The sequence below is a fragment of the Oryctolagus cuniculus genome, chromosome 13 (assembly GCF_051225735.1).
Source record: "Oryctolagus cuniculus isolate XC-2025 breed Fujian yellow rabbit chromosome 13, ASM5122573v1, whole genome shotgun sequence".
Lineage (NCBI taxonomy): Eukaryota > Metazoa > Chordata > Mammalia > Lagomorpha > Leporidae > Oryctolagus > Oryctolagus cuniculus.
Window position 1 is genome coordinate 50,518,902 of NC_142879.1, and position 23,441 is coordinate 50,542,342.

Below are 23,441 nucleotides of genomic sequence, written 5' to 3' on the forward strand. Positions count from 1 at the left end.
AGAAATATTTCAATTGGGTTTCAAGCATAACATGAGCAATCTCAATGAAAGGGCAAAGTTTTGCAAGCATTTACAAGAGAATCATAGCAGGTTGGAAACAATTTTGAAACAGTGAGAAACCCACCCCAAATTCTGATGAAAGAATCAATACTTTTCCTTTTGCTGTGAGATCTTTATAAAGTGCATCTATTTCAGCATGATATAATTGTGTCCTTTCTTCTGTGGTTTGAGTTTCCACAGAAAATAGTATATTACCAACTCTGAAAATACAAAACAAAAAAAATGTCAAAGGCATGTATTATACAGTTCAAACAGCCAAACACAGAACATTGAAAAAAATCAAATAGCATGCTGACTGGCACTAAATGTACCCTACCTTCCTAATTAGAGGCAGGCAAAGTATATTTCATAACAACACATTTTTCCAATAAAATGTGATGCTTTCCTCACATTTGAGTAGTGACTCATCCGTTCAGTGAGTCTACCCATATGTACTCATTATAGGAGCTTAAACTACAGATGAGGAAATAACTGCACATGGTAAAGACTGCATTTGAACACCCAGTAAATATTTTTGCAGTCAGTCACTCCATTTATGATTGAAGAGCAGGAGCAAGAACTGTGTGTAGGAAGAAAGCTCAGGGTTTTAAAGCTGTTTTTAAGCTTTGTGCTGCGTGTTCAGCTCCATTAGAAAAATGTTGTTCTTAGTTCTTAGATCCTACACAGAGAAGCATAGCTGATGCCTCTGTTGAGTACGGGGGAGAGGAGGGAGGCCACACAGTATTACAAGACCACACTGAGGGCCATATATCACAGCTCCTCAGAGGTGCAAAAGGGGAGAGGTGAGGTCTCAATTGGAAGACATGGAGATAACAGATATTGGTGAAGTGGATAGGAGCTCAGAGAACAAGAAGTCCAGCTAGACAAGCAGACCAGGTTCCCACAGGCAGCCGATCCAGGTAACCTGGGCCTGTTGGCGGCCATGCTATGGGAGGCCTTGCATGACTGGCAAGGGAGCTGGTTTTAGTAGCAACAGGCAATGGCAGGGTGTGGGGAGGGAAAGAATCTTTTGCTTGGGGAAGGCCTAGTGGAGTGAGCTTTAGGAACACTGGTAAAGCAGGTGATGGAAGTCAGGACACAGGCACAAGTCCACCCACGGAGGTAGGACCAGCGGGGCTGGGAAGTCCAGAGCCAGGGTGGCTTGTGGGAGGGGTGGAATAGGTAGTTGGAGAAAGATGTTGTGTTTCAGGGGGAAAAAAAATCCATGCACTCTTTTAATTAGGAATCCCCCTCTGCCAGGGAACTTGGTCTGAGAATACATATCAATTTGATCTGAGGATCAGTGTAAAGGCAGGCAAACAATTTTTACAGTAAATAGCACATCCTGCGATTCCTTTTGAGACAAAATAGGCTTTACCGGAGAATACTTTGATGAGTGGCTCCTGGCAGTGTGCGAGTAAGAGCGTGTGAGAAAGCCATAGTCCACAGGACAGAGGAGCTGGGCAACGAAGTCATCACTAACCCTGCCGCTGAACTGGCAGAAGCCAAGAGGGTGGCTTTGGGCTTCTGCAGGCTTGCAATTGAGCAAAGGTGTCTGCACATGTGCCCACACGCAGGCATGTTTCAAGGCAACTCCACCCCAGATTCAAGAGGTATAGAAACTCTTAGATGAAGTTTAAGTTTGAGATGTAATTAAAACTACAGTTAATTAAAACATTTACTGCAATACTATTCATAAAGTGAAAAAATGGCACATAAGTGGTCAGTAACAAAGTCAGTAGGAGAAATTTTATAATGTCCATATAATGGAATACCATGTGGTCATTAAAAATGCTTCTAAGAATATGAGAAAATGATCTTAATGTAAGAGTAGAAAAGACGCATGTTACCAAACAGCATGTCTTACAATCTCAGTTTTTAAAGAAAATAGCTTGGTTTGTTTGTTGTGTTGTGTTAATTTTGCCCCTCTGTGGTATTCTACATTTTGTACAATAGACTATGCCACTCTTGTAATAAATAAAATCTATTAATATTTTTAATTAAAAAATTTTAAATTAAAATCTATTTTAAAAAAAAATCTTCCAACAGTTTTAAATCTGCCAACTTCATTTTATCATTTTCTGAATAATAGCCTTCCCCCTACAGAGAACTTCAAGAACCCAGAAGAAAGCTTCCTACAGACTACATCAGACATTATACTTAGTATCCGGAAAGTTGGGTTTAGGACCGTTAGAAAGTGTATCTGCTGGTTGAATACTCCAGATGTCACATTTAAGAACTAACCAGCTGTCAGTGCACCCTGGGCCTCGACACTCCTCAGTTCAGGACTCTTGCAACAGAAGCAGATGCTGTCTTCCTGAGTCTCCTCTCTGCTTTTACACCCACACCCAAGACATACGTACTTGTCTCCCGTAATAGTAATCGTGAATCCATCATATTCCTTCCCTTGGTCTTTGAGGCTGGGAACTTTTGTGTTCACGGTGAACCCGTCCTTCGTTTTGGTATTAAACTGCTTTCAGGGAGAAAGAAAAGTCACGTTACTTGCGCGGCACTAATCCACTGTGCGCCTCCACAGCAGCTCTGAAATGCTGGCTGGCTGACTGAAGTGTCCTTAAGAAGGGACACAGAAGTCACCCGAGGCAGGAGAACGTGTATTCTCCGCCCGGTAGTCAGTGACCAAGGCCACCTCTGCCTGTCCTCCTCTGCCTGTGACTCCTACCAAACACCAGCAGAGAGCCTCAGCAAAAAAATGCTCAAAGACTCACAGTCAACAAGAAGCACCACTCGCTTCTAAGAGCGCCTGGATTTTTCTCATGCCCATCTTAGAGGGCAGCAACTTTGACTGCTAGCAGGATGCTGCAACCAACAGTCTATGAACTCAAAAATTAATTTACATTCACGTTGGCGTACCTTCAACAGTACTGGATTTTCCTGAGATGATTACATGTGTTAGAATTACATTTATCAGTTGGAGAATTTTATATTCTTCCTCCCTCCCTCTCTCTCTCTGCAACTCTGAAGACCACAGAAAAGTATGCTGTTGAAATCACTCATGGCCAAGAATATCACAGGTGATATGCATGGACAGTTTCAGGCATTAGCTTTCTGCTTATAACATTTGTGAAAAACTGAAATGCCATGGAGTAGGTTTCATCATTACTCCAGAAAAATCTCATCCAATCTCAATTAGTTAATATTGCCAATTTTTTCTCTAGGATGATTGGATGGATGTGAAGTAAGAGAACCAACAATAAAAGGAGGTGGGGCCAGCTTAGTGGGTAAAGCCGCCGCCTGCAGTGCTGGCATCCCATGTGGGCGCAAGTTCGAGTTCCAGCTGCTCCACTTCCTATCCAGCTCTCTGCTATGGCCTGGGAAAGCAGTGAAGGATGCCCCAGGTCCATGGGCCCCTGCGCCAGCATAGGAGACCTGGAAGAAGCTCCTGGTTTCAGATTGGCACAGCTCTGGCTGTTGCGGCCACCTGAGGAGTGAACCAGTGGATGGAAGACCTCTCTCTCTCTGCCTCTGTCTCTCTGTAACACTGCCTTTCAACTAAATAAATCTTAAAAAAAAAAAAAAAAATAGAAAAAAGGATGTGCATAAGACAATGTTGAGGGAAGAAGTTGTCTACAAACAGAAGGCAAGCAGGTGTTCACTAAAGGCCCAGAGATGGACAGGGATGAAAGGAACACAGGTTGAACAGGGCAGGCCATTAGGGCTAATGGTGACAGGTGAAACCGGCAGGTAATTTTCATGCAGAAAACAACTTTCAGAAGCAGAAATGTGCAAGCATTAGTTCATGCCAATTCTCATTGAATCCGCACAGTGGCCTAGTAAGAGTAGGCAGGAGCTGGATCTAAGAGATCACAAATGAGTCTGGGAGGCAAGGTCCAGCCTGACCTGCTGAGCAGGGAAGCAGCAGGTGGGAACAGGAACACAGGCCCTAGACCTCCAGGTTACACAGTGGATGATAACCACACCTGGAGGGATGGAGATGTATTTTAAATTGGCTGTTCATCGACGCATATTGCACATTTCAGTGAAGCTGTCAACAGTATCACATTTCACCAAATACTTTGTTTTGTAGACGCCTATGTGTGTCTTGTAAAATGCCAATACAAGTACATCTATAATCCAGGCGTATGGCTAGATGTACAACACTGAAGTGGAAGGTCACTCCCACCACCAAGAACAGGCACCTTGCAGATGAGGCACCATCCTACACGCTAAGTGACAGTGTTCTTGTAGGTTTTCTTTTCTCAACTTTATTTATTTATTTATTTATTTGAGAAGTAGAAAGACACAGATAGCTCCCATCTGCTGGCTCACTTCCCAAATGCCTACAACAGCTGGGGCTAGGCCAAGGCTGAAGTCAGGGGCCTAGAACTCAATCCAGGTCTCCCATGTGGGTGGCAGGTGTCCAGTTACTTGAGCTATCACCACTGCCTCCCAGGGTCTGCATTAGCAGGGGGCTGGAATTAGGAGCCAGAGAAGGGAGTCAAACTTAGTTACTCCAATGAGGGATGAGGTGTCTTAGCCATTAGACTAAACACTTGGTTTCTTTTTAAATAAAGGTATGTATCAAATATCACAATCTCTCTAGGTTGATTTTGTGTTCTAATACCACAGTAAACATAAATGCCTAAAATATCCAAAGGAAAGCAGCTGGAAAACTCTGAGACACACCACCGTTTTCTATTATGGCATACACAGTGGTTCTTCTCTGGGGGCAATGGGGATTTATGGGAGACTTTTGTTGTCAACAGTGATGAATGGATTGGGGCCAAGATTGCCAATGTCTCACAGTACAGGAAACAGCCACACATTATATACAACATCGCAGTGTCCCACTGGGCTTTTACATAGGTGAAGAACCTGTTTATAATTTAATAATTACATGGTCCTAAAATGAGAATCTGTTTTATACTTATATACTAACTCTTTGTTACACAGTTTTCATACACCCTTAGTTTTCCAGGAATGTAAATATCGTAAGTTCAAGAAATAGCATAGTTAGAATTTTTCAGGTGTGTAGTTTGGAACTCAACTCTGGAACTTTACTAAGTGTGGTTTGCCATTTCAGAGAATCAAATCTCCAACAACAATGTAGCTCAACAAGCAATACGAAGACACAGGGCTGCACTTGTGATTGTCACATTCAGCCTGACTAATCACAGAGTAGCTGGGGGCTACTCCTTTAGTGCTTCTTGAGTAGGCATGGCTAAATGCTGACACACATTGAAGTATACACAATTTGAATATAAACTACTTAACTTTACCAACTCCACTGGGGCACTATGTTAACTTTTTGAGTAGGTGGAACATATGCTCTCTGATTTTCTCCTTAGTGCGGTAAAGTACTGAGTAAACAGGCATTCACAGATATTTACTGAGTGCTTCGAGTCTGAGAAAGTTGAGGGCCACTGTGTTAGCTCATCAAATCCTCACAACCACCCCTGCGGTAGAACCAGCCATCGGCCTGTTCCCTGTCCAGCATCCCCCTCTAACACTAACTAAATCTAGTTACAGGCTAAACCTGTGGTGTATTGTGAGCTGATTACCAACCTGATGCTCGGATGACTGACTTTTGGTTCTTTTAATAGTTGCCATTTCTCCTGAGATTCCCCAGGGAACTGACATTTAATAAATACAAACAGGCTAATTTTGAAGTTGATAATTTTGTATAGCCTACAAATGATGCTATAAAACACTCAAATTGCACTTGGCAGAAAAAAATGTTCCCTGCTCGTACTTCAAAGGGTAAATGAGTATTGTTTGGCAGGCAGTCAAGTCACCAGCAGATCCAGAATCCTTTTAGGCTTGGTTTACTCTTGGTTAGAGTGGTCTACTTAGAAACTTTCCCTAGTCTTTGCATGTCAACCTTCCTGTATAGTGCAACCCTACTCCTACTGTGTTTCTGTTCTGGTGTCTTAATCTAAATGCCCCAGGTGTTCTTAGGATCAGTCCACCATGGAGAGGACAGGATTACAGTGTCTCTCACTTCTGTAAGCCTGATGCCTCTGTTCGGCGTGTACTCCCACAGTAGCCACTCTCTGCCGAGCCTCTCAGTCTCTCACTGCAGGTGCACGACCCAGCTCTCAGCCAAGGATGACAAGGAATGCACATACTGACATGGGGGCGCTCCCACTCTGCACAGCCTGCTCCTTTTGTGTTCTCTGTTCTGCAAATGCCAGTCACTTCAGCAGATCACGGCACTCTGCTTGGGCACCACACACCTGTATGGTGGTCTAGCTCCAAGCAGAGATCTAAGGCAACAAATGGGGCTCACTTTGTTTTTCCTTTCTCTCAAGACTCACAATTTATAACTGTCGAATGTTTGAGAATAGTTACCTTGTATCTTGACCAGTTTTATGACTGTTATAGTGTAGAAAGGCAGTCAAATATCATTTACTCAACTGTGGCCAGAAGCAGTTAAGTTTTATGTATTTTCAGTTTTCTTCTGTTTTCTGTACAACTGTTTCCTAACAAATTATTTTTTCTACTTGAGTCTAATGCATATGTTCATTTATTTTAATTATTCAGAATGTATTCATATTAGCAATTTCAAGAGCATGCCTATGAATTTTAAAACACAGTATATAAACAAACATCCATTTAATAATTATTATTTAAGAGCACTATTGGGATTCCCCCCCTAAAAACACCTACTGTAATTTTGATGATAAATTTACCTTCATAATTGGAAGGAGGTCTTCTACTTTGTGTACCTTTTCCAGAGCTTCTCTAACTTCCAACAATCCTTTAGGATTATTTGCTCTTAAAGAGAGAAGGAGGGAGGGAGGGGGAGGGGGGAGAGAGAGAGAGAGAGAGAGAGAGAGGGATGGCAACTGAGATTAATGCAGAAATGTAATAATTATGCAAGTGTCTATAATTTAAATAAACTGTGAAGTATGAGTACCTCAACATTCAGAAATGGTGGGCTATAATAGAAGTTTCTAAATAATGAGGCAGTTTAATCCTAATGAGTTTTGTGCTGCAGATGAGAATTAAGGAAACAGCAGCCCATCCAGGGGGCAAAACAGAGAAAAGCAGAACTAAGGACAGCCAGTGTTTGTTTATACATGTACGCATGAGTATGGGTTTGGCCACAAAACTTCGATTATCCTATTCCAATATTGAAAGCTTTCTGCTTAAAGGAAAGTATCCTGCTAGGTTTTTAGATCAATTTTACATTTATCTGCTGGAGGTATTTAACCATTCAGAACTTTTCTCCCCAGAGTTCTGCTCACTGCTGCATCTATACCATTCTGATTTTCAAGGGAGGGAGAATGAGTATTAAAATGGAAATCCTTAACAAATAAATTCAAAGAAATTTCCTTTTTTTAAAAGAAAGAGACTAGGAAAATTACAATATTGTATGTAAGGTTAAAAACACATCAATTAAGGTCCACAGAGTTTGTGAAGTGATTAAAAAGAAGAGACTATGAAAAACTTTGTGATTTTAAATACTATGTAAAAATGTGACAATTTAGTTGTCAGTGGGCTTAATTTCCAGTTTCAAAAATATAAAAAATGTAAAATACATGAAATAAGTCCATTATTTCTATGAAGGAGAAAACTGAAGACCTACCCATGATAAACAAGAATTCTATCTTTAATAAAATGAAGTATTTTCTCAAAATATTCCAGATATCTCATGTTAATCACCTGACCCCTGGAAGGCAAAGATAATAAAGTTAAAATTCTTTTTACAAAGCATTGTGTCTAAACAACATCTAATTTCAAGCTAATTTTAAAAAACAATTAGAGAACTATGAGAATGATACAGCCAAAAAAAAAAAACAAAAAAAAACAAAAAAAAAAAAAAAAAAAAACAAAGTCTGGGAGAGAAATTCACCAGGCAAGGAACTGTCACAAGATCCACAACAGGAAGAAAATTCCCCCAAGTAGTTAAATGAAGTTCAGACTCTGATGTCATTGCTTCTACACTGTAAACATGATTTTCCTCACCTTTAAATGCCTTTTGTCAATTTCTTTTAAACTCTCCCCTACAACTTTATGTCCAGCCAATACACTGAGTCCCTCCCAGGACATCCCTCCCAGGTTCCCCACGAGCATAACTGTCAAGCAAGAATTTACTGCACTGCGCTTCTCTGGGCTCTACTCCCCCAAACATGCTGCTCTCCTTTCTCTAGGTGTTACCTGGCCTACTAGGACAATCACATACCTCAGCTGGAAGTCAGCCTTTTTCTAATCCCAGGCCCTCTTCCCCCATTTTTAACCCACCACCGTGTTCCTAACTCTACTTTCTCAATATCCACTTCTTCAGTCACTACCAGAAAGCTTTCAAGACCTTTGCACTCGTTCATCTGAATTACTATACAACTTTCTAACCTTTTCCCTTGCCTCCAAGATTGCTGCACCTCTCAAATTTATTGTGTCATCTGATCCAAACTGATCATCCATGCATGTAAATCTGTTCATGGCAGTTTCTTGCTTAGAATTCATGAATGACTTACCACTATCCTCAGGAACAAAAGAATCCTTAGCATGGAAAATAAAGATATTTATTTTCAATAAATATCTTTAGCCTCAATTCTTGATATTCCCTAAACTATACACTAATCACCAGGCAGAATGAATGAGTCAGTTTCCCAACCATGCCAAGCTCACTGTGGGTCCATGCCTAATCACCTTATCTCTCTCTTTTCCATTTCCACACACCTGAAGGCTGGATCCCTTCTTTGTGTTCTCATGGCATCCTATACATGTGACCACCGTGACTCTTAATGTAACACACAGAGGTTGTATAATAGTCGGCCTTCTTCACTAGACTGTGAGCTTTCGAGCCAGGGGGACTGTTTCCCTTCTACATTACCAACAAGCAGCAAAGCACACTGACTAAAAGACAGTGGCCTTCAGTTAGAGCAAGTTGATTGAGTTTACCTATAAATGTCACAAACTATTCCATGAGCAAGAGAAAGATACAAGTCACAAGGGGAAAATAAACTTACTTCCTAGAAATAAAAACATACATATATATAAAAAGACATTTCCACTGAAACCCAAACTTAAATGTCAAAGTTGAACAGAATAAGACTTTATTAATTCAAGTTTCTGGAACTAGAAGCATTTTAGATGTGATACAACTACCATATTCACTAAAAGACTGGCTAACAATATGGGTACCCTTGGAGCTAATGCTATTCAATATATACTCATCATTTATTTAAAGAACTGCTAAGTACATGAAGAAAGGCTAGAGGTGAGCACTGTGCCCGTGAATCCAACTTGCAGAGCCTCTGGACAAAGCAGTCGCTCTCTAGTAACCTGGCTTGCCCTCCAAGGAAGGGAGTGACTTTAGTGACCAGCTAGTTATTTATGCAAGCCCTTTGTGTGTTGCAGGTGAGGGAGGAGCCTTTCCCCTATAAGTATAATGTTTTCCACTTGATCACTTTCCATAGTGTTTTAGGATCCCTTTAAGACTGGTACTCTAGACAACAATCTGGCAGTCCAACTTTCAACTGCACTCGGCTTCAGAGGTCTGGGGAAGGAGCACATTGCATTTTCCTACACCTGGACTAACAGAAGGAAAAGCAGGCAGGAATGTGCACGTGCAGAGACAATTTGCAAGTTTCCTTGTCAAAACGTCACCAGGAAAAGAAGAATAGGTCTGTTAAGAACAAGCTCCTATGGACACAGGAAAGATGCAAAAAAAAAAACCAAAAAAACAAAAAAACCACACCTGATTAAATTGATATGGTTGTTGAAGCCTCTGCTAAGACTCCGTGCTGGCATTTGATCTAACCACAACACAGGCTGGTCTGGGTCAGCAATCCTACAAAACAGAGCATGTTAAAGTGGAAGACATTATAAAACCTAAAAAGGTCCAAAAGCATTCAAAATAAAACATGGCAATCTTTGCAAAAGTGGAGGTAAAGCAACTGCTAGTCCATTACATCAAAAAATGTAACATCCAACTTGCAAATTCCAAACAGATGTTCAAACTGGACCAGTAAGAAGCCAGTAAAGGTTTGTTATGAGAGCATTATTTTTCTCATGAGAATGAATACCAAGGGTTCCTCCTATAAACTTGCTGGTTCGCCAGGCACACATTTAACCATAAAGGAACTGGTACACAGAAGTTCCTGCAGAGTATCACAGGTAACAATATGCTCTTTCAAAAAGAGTGCCTTTCTCAATAAATCCTATTTCATAATTATTAGTTAGTTGGTTGTATTTCAAAGAGCAAAGATGTCAACATTTTCTGATGATATTTACTGAGGAAAATCTAATTCATAACTTCTATTTTTGGTAAGCAAAGCAGGGTTCAAACCAATTAGCTAGAAATTATATTATTGTATAAGACTTCTAGATCATTTTCAGTTAAATGTTACCTTCTCCATTTCACTGCAATATCAAACATATCTCTCCATTGCATCAACCGTGTTTTTCCATTCATTCGAACTTTGGAGTTGGTCCACGTACGCTGGACAGCTTGCATCACTTCCAAAGCTGCCAAGCCCATAGCTATGAGAAATATTGAGAAAACACTGTAGAACTACACTTGAGGAGGACTGATTTTCCCCTACTTTACAGAGTCTCAGTGACAAGCACTAGAAATAGAACAAGACCCAAGGTATGTCTCAGTCCTGGAGCTGAAACCTGTCAGAGGAAACTGGAAACACTCCAAGTTCTGTCCTCCCAATTCTGCCTCCTGTTGAAACAACTGGAGGTTCAAATTCTTCCTCACTCATATAGTAAGAAAACAGCTCCCAAGATCAGCTATTTTACCTATAGTGAGGACCTAAGACCCATTCTGTAGATATATACCAACTGCAATAAAGCCAAGGCTGGAAGCAGCCTTCTTTCAAAATTCAGTATGAATGATTCAGTGTCTCTGCTCTGATCACATAGAGAATATGATCAAGCACAATAAAGAATATGCATATTTTAAAGTATAATACAATTTAACCACTCTGCTCTTACGTTAGAAACACTGCTATTGAAAGAGTTTCCAGGGCCGGCACTGTGGTGGAGTGGGCTAAGCCTTCACCTGCAGCAGTTCTAGTCCCAGCTGCTCCTCTTCTGATCCAGCTCTCTGCTATAACTTGGGAAGGCAGTAGAAGATGGCCCAAGTGCTTGGGGCCCTGCACCCATGTGGAGGACCTGGAAGAAGCTCCTAGCTCCTGATTGGCTCAGCTCTGGCCATAGCAGCCATCTGGGGAGTGAACCAGCAGATGGAAGACCTTCCTCTCTGCTTCTCCCTCTGTCTGTAACTCTGCCTCTCAAATAAATAAAATCTTTTAAAAGAAGAAGAAGAAAGAAAGATAATTTCCAGAATACCTCTGTGTATTCTCTTATTTGGCAGGAAACCAGGTGTCTCATACTGCATCAGAGATCCCAAACGATCAGCTACGCAAATCAGCTCCTGTACTTCAGGCTTGTAACTCTCAAAATTCTGATGTAACACATCTCTGGAAGAGACATCACATACATGATAAGGATGGTCACAACCATTTGGTAATCAATTTTACCCAAAAAGCAGCCACTTCCCCCACTGGAAGACTGATGGAGAAATCTATGATCACATGATCCTTACTCCAGTGATTAGCATCCAACCATAAACAAAAGCAGCAATCTTTATGAGAGTATATGAGAGTACACAGTTACTATCACGTTGGTAACACTGAGAACTAGTGTGCAACTCAGAAGACAGTCTTACTATTGTGTCTCCAGAATATATATCTGCATAGACTATCTTATCAATAAGCAACCCAATCTTCACCCTTTGTCCATCCCCTCCCTGATTCAAGCGGTACAGCAAAGTATACTTGGAATGATGTATTTAACTACTACTGTTGAGTTGCTAACCTGTTTAGTGTAAGATTTTATTTATTTTAGAGGTAGAGTGACAGCCTGAGAGAGGGAGAGACAGAGAGAAAGGCCTTCCATCTGCTGGTCCACTCCCCAAACAGCTGCAATCGTCAGAGCTGGGCATATCTGAAGCCAGGAGCCAGGCACTTCCTCTGGGCCCCACACGTTGGTTCAGGGGCCCACGCACTTAGGCCATCCTCTACTGCTTTCCCAGGCCATAGCAGAGAGCTGGATCAGAAGAGGAGCAGCTGGGACACAAACCGGTGCCCAGATGAGATGCTGGCACTTCAGGCGGAGGCTTAGCTTACTATGTCACAGTGCCAGCCAATTTAGTGTTTTTAATACCTGGGTTGCAATTCTAAGTTATATACTTTTTTAGGAGGTCTGCAAAACTCCTCAGGCTCAATAATTCACTAGGAGGGTTCAGAGGACTCAGCATAATCAGGCTTATTTATGACAGGAAAAGGACACCAACCAGAATCATCAAAGGGACCACATGGGGCAAAGTCTAAAGAAAACCAGGTACAAGTTTCTTAAGGTCCTCTCCCACTAAGCCACACAGAATTATCCAGCAGTTGGTTCTGATGACACATGTAAAATGCCACCTTCCAATGAAGCTCATTAGAAATTCAGTGTCCAGGGTTTTTTGTTTTATTTATTATTATTTTTTTAATTTATTTGTTAGAGAGATGGAGAGAGACAGCTCCCATCTGCTGACTCACTCCTACATGATTCTCTACTGAATATACACAGGAGCAGAGTCTTTCGTAGGATATGCAAATGTTCAGTCCCACTAGATAACGACAAGCTGCTTTCCAAACTGGCTATTAACAGTTTATACTCTCATCAGGAAAATGTGATGGCCACAACAGCCAGGGGGCTGCAGCTGGCAGCCAAGTCTCCCACATGGGTGACAGGAGCCCACCTTCAGCTACTACCCTAGTCACCCAAGGGCTGCATTCACAGGAAGTTGCAATCAGGACCCAGAGTCAAGAGTCAAACCAAAGTGGGATTGTAAATGCCTTAACTGCTGAGCCAAATGTGTGCTCTGAGTGCCCAGATGTTTGGCTGATTACATAGGAACCGCCTGCTGTCAAGTACCCAAATGCCAGAGACTGAGAAGGGAAGCAGGTGTCCAGCATAAACCACACTATTTTTACAAACAGCTTGGGCACAATGAGCCACTGGTATCAGCTCTGGGAATAGTGGGCACCCTCTTGAATAGGGTCTCAGATGCTAATTAAGGGCCACTCTTGCAAGCAGGCCTTCCAAGGACAGCAGTCACAGGCCAGCTGTGCTCACTCTTGTACACACAGGTATTTTTCAAAAAGGGGTGGAAGAGAACATACATGACCCTTGTGAGCAATCAATTTGTTAATTTTTAACTATGTGGTAACAAGACAAATATAAAGCATATGACCCCATTGCCTAATTTAACAGCCAGAATCATTACGTAGTTCTCTATTGTGTGCTACTTTCTACTTCATTCTCATGCCTCCCAGCCAGAGGTAACTTACCTTGAGTTTTGGCTCATGATTCCCTTACCTTTTTAAAAAACAGGTTTACTATCTATGTATTATCACTTAACAGTTTTGTTTATGAGCTTTAGGAAAAGTGGTGTGACAGTACAGCCTACTGACTTGCTGTTTTTACTCAACATCATATTTTAATTAACATTGTGGCACAGGCCGCTTGTTTATACTGCCATGTAATATCCCATTGTGTGACTGTTAGCACATTTAGCCTTTCTTCTGTTGATGCACATTTGGGTTGAATTCCAGTGTTTAGTTGTGACCAAAGGCTGTTACCCAGTTTTGTACAGGTCTCCCCTAGTAAGCACGTGTGCAAGTACAAGGCTCTCTGAACATGCACAGGAGTAGACAGATTCCTATGTACAACATGCAAATGCTCAGTTATACTGGATAATGACAAACTGCTCTCCAGTGTTGCCTGGGACAACTTACTCTCTCACCAGGAGTATATAAGGATCCCTGGGACCCTCCTTTGGGTCAATATTACTATTATCAGAAACTGTGATATTTGTTCATCTAGTGAGTAAAAAAAAAATCTTGTGTGGTCTTAATTTACAACCTTTTAAGTATCTTTTCATGTTTAATTGCAATTCATGATTTTTCCTTGGTGAAATTACCTGTTTAATGTCTTTTGTGTACTTTTTCTATTGATTGTCTTAATTTGTAGAGATTCTTCATAAGTTTGTATACTAATTTTTTATATAGGTTGCAAGTACCTTTATATCCAGTTTGGGCTTATCTTTGCATTCATATGGTAATTTTGTTGAATAGAAGTTCTTAAAGCCAATATGGTTCAATTTATCCATTTTTTTTTTGTTTCAAGTGCATGTTTTCTATATTTCGACGAAGAAATCCCTCTCTACTTCAAAAATCATAAAAGCTTTCACTTACATTGTCTTCTAAAACTTAAAATATTTAGTGATTCATATGTAAGGTTTTTATACATCTGGACTGTGACTGCTATCTATGCCATCAAGAAAATCAACTTGATTTTACTCATATAACCTAACCGGCTCTCTCTCACTTATCAGAGTCCTCTTCTCATCTACGATACTTGACTGAGGCTGCCTATGCTGCTCCTTTAAACTGCTCATTCAGTCTAAGAGCACTCTATCTTCATTGCTATAGCAAGTCTTGCCTCATGGTAGGATGATCCCTCCAAGCTTGGGCATCATCTTCTTTGGGGGAATCTTGATTATTCCTGGTTCTTTGTTCTTCCACAGAATTTATAGAATTGGCTCAACAAGTTCCTCGAAAAACTTTTGGGATTCCGAATGACATTTCATTGAATCCATATGGATGTTTTCAAACTTCCAACAAACAGTATTTTTCTCCATTTATACTAGTCTCCCTTATTTGTGCTCTCATTTTCTGCAGTTTCAGATACCAATAGTCTAAAAATATTGAGTGGGAAATTCCAGAACTAAACCATTCATGAGTTTCGACTTGTATACCATTCTGAGTAGCGAGGTGAAGTCTCACGGCCCACTGCTCTATCCTGCTCAGAATGTGAATCATCCCTTTATCCAGCATGTCCACACTGTACACCAACCACCCATTAGTCACTTAATAGCCATCTGGGTTATAAGATCAAGTGTCACAAATTGCAGTGCTATGTTCAAGTAAGTCTTACTTTAGTTAATAATAGCTGGAAAGCACAGAGCAGAGACGCTGACCATTCAGATGTGCCAAAGAGAAACTGTGAAGTGCTTCCTTTAAGTGAAAAGTGAAAGTTCATGACTTCAGGGAAAAAAAGAAATCATAAGCTGAGTTTGCTAAGATCTATACAATATTTTGAAAGACAGAACATTCACATAGCCTTTTTGTTACCTTGTTCTACTTTATTGTTGTTAATCTGTTAGTGTGTCTACTGTATGAATTAAACTTTATCATAAGTGTGTCTGTATAGGAAAAAACGTATTAAATATAGGGTTTGACACTACCCAGTGTTTCAGTAATCCACTATTGAATATATTCCCCAAGGATAAAGGGGACTACTGTATTTTTTCTCTTAGTAACCTTCAATTTATTTTTATGATGATGTTCATTCAGGTTTTGCACATATTTTGTAAGATTTACTTCTAAGTATTTATTGCCATTATAGATGTTTTCTGTTTGTTGCTCGTATGTAGAAATGCAATTGATTGTTATACACTATCAACCACTTCACTGAATTCTTATCATTTGCTCTGTAGATCTTCTAGGTCTTCTTTGTAGAAAATCATGTGTTCTAAACACAATGACATAGGGCCGGCACTGTGGCGTAGCGGGTAAAGCCGCTGCTTGCAGTGCTGGCATCCCATCTGGGCACCAGTTCGAGTCCCAGCAGCTCCACTTCCCATCCAGCTCTCTGGTATGGCCTGGGAAAGCAGTCCTTGGGCCACTGCACCCTTGTGGGAGACCCAGAAGAAACTCCTGGCTCCTGATTGGCGCAGCTCTGGTCATTGCGTCCATCTGGGGAGTGAACCAGCAGATGGAAGACTTCTTTCTCTCTCTCTACCTCTCTTTCTCTCTCTGTGTAACTCTGACTTTCAAATAAATAAATAAATAAATCTTTAAAGAAAAAAAAATAAACACAATGACAGCTTTCTGCCTTCTTTTCTAATCCCCAAACTAACTTATTTTTCTCCTCTGTGCACTATGTAGAAACTCTAGTTCACCATCTCAAAAACAAAAACAAAAACAATGATCTTAGGATTTTTTCATCTTACTCCTGATTCTAACATAAATGCACCTATCACTTCCTTATGTAAAGTGTTTGATATGATATCTTTAAAATTTTATTTATTTATAATTTTGAAAGGTTGAGAGACAGAGGCAGACAGAGTCCTCCCATTTGTTAGTTCACTCCACAAATGCCTGCAACAAGTGGGGCTTGCCAGGGTAAAGGCAGGAGCTGGGAACTTAATCCAAGTATCCCATGTTGCTAGGAGGCACCCAATCACTTGAGCCATCACCTGCTGCCTCCCAGGCTACAGATTAGAAGAAAACTGGAATCAGAAAGGAGCCAGCCCAGGTATTTTGGTATGGAATGCAGAAGTCCCAAGCTGCATCTTTTTTTTTTTTTTTTTTTTTTTTTTGACAGGCAGAGTGGACAGTGAGAGAGAGAGAGACAGAGAGAAAGGTCTTCCTTTGCCGCTGGTTCACCCTCCAATGGCCGCCGCGGCCGGTGCGCTGTGGCTGGCGCACCGTGCTGATCTGATGGCAGGAGCCAGGTGCTTCTCCTGGTCTCCCATGGGGTGCAGGGCCAAGCACTTGGGCCATCCTCCACTGCACTCCCGGGCCACAGCAGAGAGCTGGCCTGGAAGAGGGGCAACCGGGACAGAATCCGGTGCCCCGACCGGGACTAGAACCCGGTGTGCCAGCGCCGCAAGGCAGAGGATTAGCCTATTGAGCCATGGCGCCGGCCCCCAGCTGCATCTTAACTGCTACACCCAATACCAATATCTTCTATGGGTTCTCAATAGTTACTACTTACCAGGCTAAGGATATACTTTATTTTTTTTTTAGCGTAAGAGTTTATACCTTTTTAAACCATGATTGACATTTAATTCTTCTTTAGTTACTTTCTATCATCTATTGAGATAAATGCATTTTTTCTCCTTTATCTGTTAACTGGCAATTACATTTACACATTTTCCTTCTTTCTTTCTTTCTTTTTCTTTTTTTTTTTTTTTAAACCACCTATTTATTTGAACGGCAGAGTTACAGACAGAGAAGGAGAGAAAGAGATTTTCCATCCTCTGGTTCACTCCCCAGATGGCCACAATGGCAAGGGCTGTGCCAGACCAAAGCCAGGAGCCTGGAACTAGATCCATCGGGGTCTCCCAGATATTTTTGCAGGGAGCTGGATCAGAAGTGCAACAGCCAGGACTGGAACTGGCGCCCATATGGGAAGCCAGCATTGCAGGCAGTGGCTTAACCTGCTACACAATGCCAGCCCTGACACTTACACATTTTCCCTAGGAAAAATCCAATTTGCTATGGCATTATCTTTTTCAAATTTTTAAATTTATTTATTTATTTGAAAGATCAAGAAAGAGAGAGGGAGAGGAACAGGGAGAAGGTGAGGGAGAGAATGAGGAGGAAGGAGGTAGGGAGAGATATCTTCCATCTGCTGGTTCATTTCCCAAATACCTACAACTGCCAGGGCTAGACCAGGCCCAAGTCAGGAGCCCAGAACTCATCCTAGATCCCCTAAATGGGTGGCAGGGAGCCAAGTACTTGAACCATCATCTGTTGCCTCCCACACTATGCTGAATCACAATTGAAGCCATAACTCAAAGCAGACACTCTGTTTTGGGAGGTGGGCAGCCTAATTGCTGCATTAAATGCTTGCCCCTGGCATTATTGTTTTTCATACACATAACCTCTAATTTTGTTTTCACACACAATCGCTGGGTTTGGCATAAAATTATACTGTGTCTACAAAAACTACTTGGGAACATGAGCTTCTATTCTCTTGACCATCTGATCAATAACACATGTGAGCTTGGTGATTGTGCTAAGTGTACATGTAAGTGTGTGAGAGTGGGAGTATTTTTAAGTATCAATTTAATATAAGATATTTTTAAATATTGGTATTTTAAAATATCAATTCAATATCTTCAATAATTGTAGGTTCTATTGAGGTTTTATTTCTTTTCAAGTCAGTTTGGTAAATCTGTGTTTTTCTAGGAATTAGATCATTTAGAATTTATTTGTGCAGCCGGCACTGTGGCACCGGCATCCCACATGGACTCCAGTTCTAATCCCAGCTGCTCCTCTTCCAATCCAGCTCTCTGCTGTGGCCTGGGAGAGCAGTGGAAGATGGCCCAAGTGCTTGGGCCCTGCACCCACATGGGAGACTGGGAAGAAGCACCTGGCTCCTGGCTTCAGATCAGCATAGCTACAGCCGTTGTAGCTATTTGAGGAGTGAACCAGTGGATGGAAGACCTTTCTCTCTGTTTCTCCCTCTGTCTGTAACTCTGCCTCTCAAATAGATAAATCTTTAAAAAGAAAGAATTTATTTGCACACAAATGCTCATGGAATTCTCTTATTAGTATCTAATATCTGCTAAGCTCTGGTTATGTCCCTTTTTATAATTTCTAATAGTTTGGATTACTTGTTTTTATTTAAAAAATCAATCTTACCAGAAACTTGGCTATAACTTATTATTTTTTTTAAGATTTATTTATTTATTTGAAAGGCAGAGACAGAGAAGGAGAGAGGTCTTCCATCCACTGGTTCATTCCCTAGATGGCCACATCAGGCGGATCTGGGCTGATCCAAAGCCAGGAGCCAGGAGCTTCTTCTGTGTTTCCCACAAGGGTGCAGGGGCCAAAGGACTTGGGCCATCTTCTACTGCTTTCCCAGGCCATAGCAGAGAGCTGGATCAGAAGTGGAGCAGCCGGGACTTGAACTGGAGTTCATACAGGATTCTGGCTTTGCAGGCAGTGGCTTTACCCACTATGCCACAGCACCAGCCCCAGCTATACATATCTTTTAAACAACTTTTTTTACTTTGGTGAACCTTTCTATAACATTAGTTTTCACTAATTTCTTTATTTTTTCTTCCTTCTACTCCTTTTGTTGTGTTTTTCCTAGTCCTTAATTTCAATGTTTATTAACATGCTTTTTGCTTTTTTTTTTTTTTTTTTTTTGACAGGCAGAGTGGACAGTGAGAGAGAGAGACAGAGAGAAAAGTCTTCCTTTTGCCGTTGGTTCACCCTCCAATGGCCGCCGCGGCTGGCGCACCACGGCCGGCGCACCGCACTGATCCGATGGCAGGAGCCAGGTGCTTCTCCTGGTCTCCCATGGGGTGCAGGGCCCAAGCACTTGGGCCATCCTCCACTGCACTTCCTGGCCACAGCAGAGAGCTGGCCTGGAAGAGGGGCAACCAGGACAGAATCCGGCGCCCCGACCGGGACTAGAACCCGGTGTGCCGGCGCTGCAAGGCGGAGGATTAGCCTAGTGAGCCGCGGCGCCGGCATCATGCTTCTTTTCTAGTATAACATTTAAGGATATTAATGTTCCTCACAATACTGTTTGCACTGTATTCCACGAGTAGTAATATACAGAGTATGTGGAATTTTCATTTTTATTTATTTTTAAAGTATATTTAGGTTTCTAACGTGATTTCACTTTAATCTATGTTTCAATATGCATTTTTTTTTTTTTGGACAGGCAGAGTGGACAGTGAGAGAGACAGAGAGAAAGGTCTTCCTTTGCCGTTGGTTCACCCCCCAGTGGCCACCACGGCTGGCACGCTGTGACAGGCGCACCGCGCTGAGCCAAAGCCAGGTGCTTCTTCTGGTCTCCCATGGGGTCCAGAGAGCTGGACTGGAAGAGGGGCAACTGGGACACAGTCCGGCACCCCAACCAGGACTAGAACCTGGGGTGCCGGCGCCGCAGGTGGAGAATTAGCCTAGTGAGCTGCGGCGCCGGCCTAATATGCATGTTTTTTTTAACTTCCAAATAATGGGGGACTTTTTCTTTTTTCATTGTACCATGGTCAGATATGATAATAATTATAGGAAATGTATGAAATCTGTTCTACAGAACAGTATATAATTACTTTTTATAAATGATTGAAGTATACTTAAAAAGAATATGTATTCTTTCATCATTGGCTGCAGGATTTTATACTAGGCTAGTAAGCCAACCTTTAATTATGTTGTTCAAATATTCTAAATTTTTACTAATTTTCTTATCTGCTCAAACTATCAATAATTAGAATCATTTGTTAGGATACTGAATTTGTGGATTTCTCCCTGTAATTCTATTAGTTTTCACAGTTATTTAAATATAGATTTATATCTTCCTGGTGATTTGAACCTTTGCCATTATATAATAACAATTTTTATTACTACTAATGCTTTTTTCCTTTAAATCCATTAATATAAAAGAACTACACGAGAATGCTTTGAGTTAGTATTTCCCTACCATAACCTTTTTCTTGTTTTTAAAGATTCATTTATTGGTGCCAGCACTGTGGCGCAGTGGGTTAAAGCTCCAGCCTGCAGTGCTGGCATCCCATATGGGTGCCAGTTCGAGTCCTGGCTGCTCCATTTCTGATCCAGCTCTCTGCTAATACACCTGGGAAACCAGTAGAGGCTGGCCTAAGTCCTTGGGCCCCTGCATCCATGTGGGAGACCTCGAAGAAGCTCCTGGCTCCCGGCTCTGGATCAGCTCCGGTTGTTGTGGCCATTTGGAGAGTGAACCAGCAAATGGTAGACACCTCTCTCTCTCTTTTTACTTCTCTCTGTAACTCTGCCTTTCAAAAAATAAAATAAATCTTTAAAATAAAAAAAGATTCATTTATTTATTTGACAGGCAGAGAGAGAGAGGAAGAGAGAGGGAGAGAGAGATTCTTCCATCTGTTGGTTTACTCCCTAAATAGCTATAAGAGCCAGCGCTGGGCCAGACCGAAGTCAAGAGCCTTGAACTCCATGTGGGTCTCCAAAGTGAGTGGCAGGAGCCCGAGACAGTGGCCTAACCCGCTGTGCCACATCACTGGTCTGTACCATAACCTTTTCTGCTCCTTTACTTTCAACCTTTGTTAGGAATTCCTTGTGTATCCTTATACAGGTGCCTCTTACAATAAGCACAATTGCATTTTTACATAATTTTTTTTACATAATATTTTTCTATGTCCAGTCCACTTATATGCACTGTGATTACTGATATATCTGGATGTATCTCAACCTGTTCTTACTATTTTTTCTTTTCCTTTGTCTCGTTTTTTTAATGCTTCTATTCCCATGACCTTTTGTATGACTGATTTTGGATTTTTTTGTTTTCCTTCTATCTTTTTACCCTCTATGAATTTGGAGTTTACAGTCTCTAGTATTTTAGTACTTACCTTAGACATATAAATATTCACATTAAAGTCTCAAAGTCTTAATGTAATATTTACATATCCTCCCTCAGAATACTTTACCACTAATTATTCCCTAACTTACTTGCTGATGGAACAAAGACATAGGCCTCAGCCATTCTGCTCATTGCCCAAAAGATAAACATTGGAATTTATTCCTTGCCCTTGAATCTCAATTGGGTCTCACACCCTATTGCCTTCACACCCCAGTCCCGCATTCTTTCCAGGTTCCCAAGGCCCTGATTGGCCACCTGGAATTGACCTCCATCTGCTGCAGCCTCCCCCACCCCTAGCCCTAGCCCTCCTAAAATATATAAAGGCCGGCCCTGGCATCAGGGCCTTCTGCCACGTGTTCCAGCAGTGTACACGCTGGCAGTTGGTCACCCACCACTGCGAATTTATTTTCTCTGAATAAATTTGGTCTGGCTGTAAATCCGTACACTGCCTCCTCTCTATTCTGTGCCTCTTTCCCTAACACTTGCTATTTTTACCTAGTACTTTATTTCTGTCCTTTTTACAACCTTTCAAATTAAATATTATTTTCTATAGACAATACATATTTACACTTACCAATTTACCATACTTACCAATGTTTTTTCTTATTATTTCTTCTTGTATCTCAACTCTTCCTTCTGGGAGTATCTGCCTTCTTTAATTACATGCTTTAGAAGTTCCTTTAGTGAATGCCAATTGGTAGCTAGTTCAGGTTTTGATGATCTTAATATTCTTAAAAGGTAGTTTGGGTGGGTTTAGAATTCTAGGTTGAAAATTTTTTTTCAGCACTTCCAAAATATTATTCCTTTGTCTCATGGCTGCCATTATTAATGTTAAAAGGTTTATTTAGAGAACTGAGTAAGCAGATGATCTATTTTTTCTTTATACTTTTAAGATTTTCCTCTTTATATGCTAGGTATTCTCCAGTTGCCTAAAATGTGTCTAGATAGGACTTTTTTTTTATTTGCTCTGCCTTTAAAAAAATTAAAAATTTATGTTTCATTACTTGTAGAAAATTCAGAGTCATCATTTCTTCAAAAATTGCTTCGCTTCCATCCTTTCCTTCTGTGATTTCATTCAGATGCCCACTAGATCTTCTTATGTCTTCCCACATCTCTGTCTTGTTTTCGAACTCTTTGACTCTCTGTGCTATAGTCTGGATAATTCCAATCACTTGTTCTTCCAGCAGTACAATTTTTTTTTCACATATTAAGTTATCTACATTCTAATTTCTTTATTTCAATGATTATATTTTCCAAAAAAATTCTAATTATTTTTTTAAAAATCTGCCTGGTCAGTTTGGGTAGTCTCTTGTTTGTGTTTGTGATTTCTTCACAATTTCTTTAAGCATTTCACTGGAGTTATTTTGAGATTCCTGAAGTCCGTGAGGGTGTAAGTTGCAGTCTGTTGCTTTAGTTCACGCTCATGCATAGCTCTGGTGACCCTGGCTTTTCTCATACTCATGCTTTTAGTCTGTGGAATCACTTGAGGCCCAAACTGGCATTGCTTCATTCCCAGGATGGATTTGCATTTGCTTCTGCTGATATCTTGGGAATGTCTCCAATACAAGAGCACTTCAGCCCTAGAACATTCAGCCAATCTTTCTTGCCTATGGCCAAGGCATTCTCTTAGACGTGCTTACCCCCTAACACGTCTTCCCTTTTAAATGTGCTTACCATACACTATTCTACTTTGACTTCCCCTCTACCTTTTTTTTTTTTTTTTTTTTTTTTTAATTTTTAGAGAATGAGGAGGCTGACCTTTCAAGATTTCTCAAAGTACTGCTAGACTCCCAGGAATTAATTTCTAATCTAGATCTAATTGTTTTGTGGTAAGATAGCACATTAGCACATCTGTTTTTGCCATATTACAGAGGTAGTCGTCCGGCAGTGTAATTTCAAACTTTCAAAACGCTAAATAACTTGTTTTAAAAGTAACACAATAAAAGACAATGCATATCAAAGACTGCCAATAAGTATAAGCACATTTGAAGTTGAAAGGTTGTCCAAAATTAGCGGGGAAGGTCAGGCTAGAAGGAAAGACGACATCCAAAAGTAAGTTTCAAGGTACTTCACACACTGAAAGAAATACTTGTAGACATACAAATTAAAAAAGAAATTAATCAGAAACATGGATAGGAAACAATATACTGATCAAGAAACGTTATGATGAACTTATAACTCAGTTTCAAAATGGAAAAAGGAAGTCATCTGCATTTGAA

At 40.9% G+C, this 23,441-nt stretch overlaps 1 protein-coding gene across 12 annotated transcripts in view; it reads right to left on the reverse strand.

Annotated features, from left to right (window-relative positions):
• The window catches only part of TTC13 (tetratricopeptide repeat domain 13), a 93,571-nt gene that overhangs the window by 14,636 nt on the left and 55,494 nt on the right, over positions 1-23,441 (reverse strand). For 4 of the 12 annotated variants that reach the window (XR_016218979.1, XM_089311567.1, XM_089311569.1 and 1 more), the window contains 7 exons: positions 11,305-11,435; positions 10,356-10,488; positions 9,704-9,796; positions 7,589-7,672; positions 6,690-6,774; positions 2,403-2,512; positions 125-260 (listed from right to left, as the gene is read on the reverse strand). Coding sequence is in view for 6 of the 12 variants with exons in the window: in XM_089311567.1 (XP_089167693.1) it covers positions 125-260; positions 2,403-2,512; positions 6,690-6,774; positions 7,589-7,672; positions 9,704-9,796; positions 10,356-10,488; positions 11,305-11,435 (772 nt within the window). In the remaining 6 variants the exon portion in view is untranslated. Of the gene's footprint in view, positions 1-124; positions 261-2,402; positions 2,513-3,897; positions 3,978-6,689; positions 6,775-7,588; positions 7,673-9,703; positions 9,797-10,355; positions 10,489-11,304; positions 11,436-21,813; positions 23,250-23,441 lie in introns of those variants that run through there. The other 8 variants (XR_016218985.1, XR_016218981.1, XR_016218983.1 and 5 more) reach the window with 4 other exon arrangements.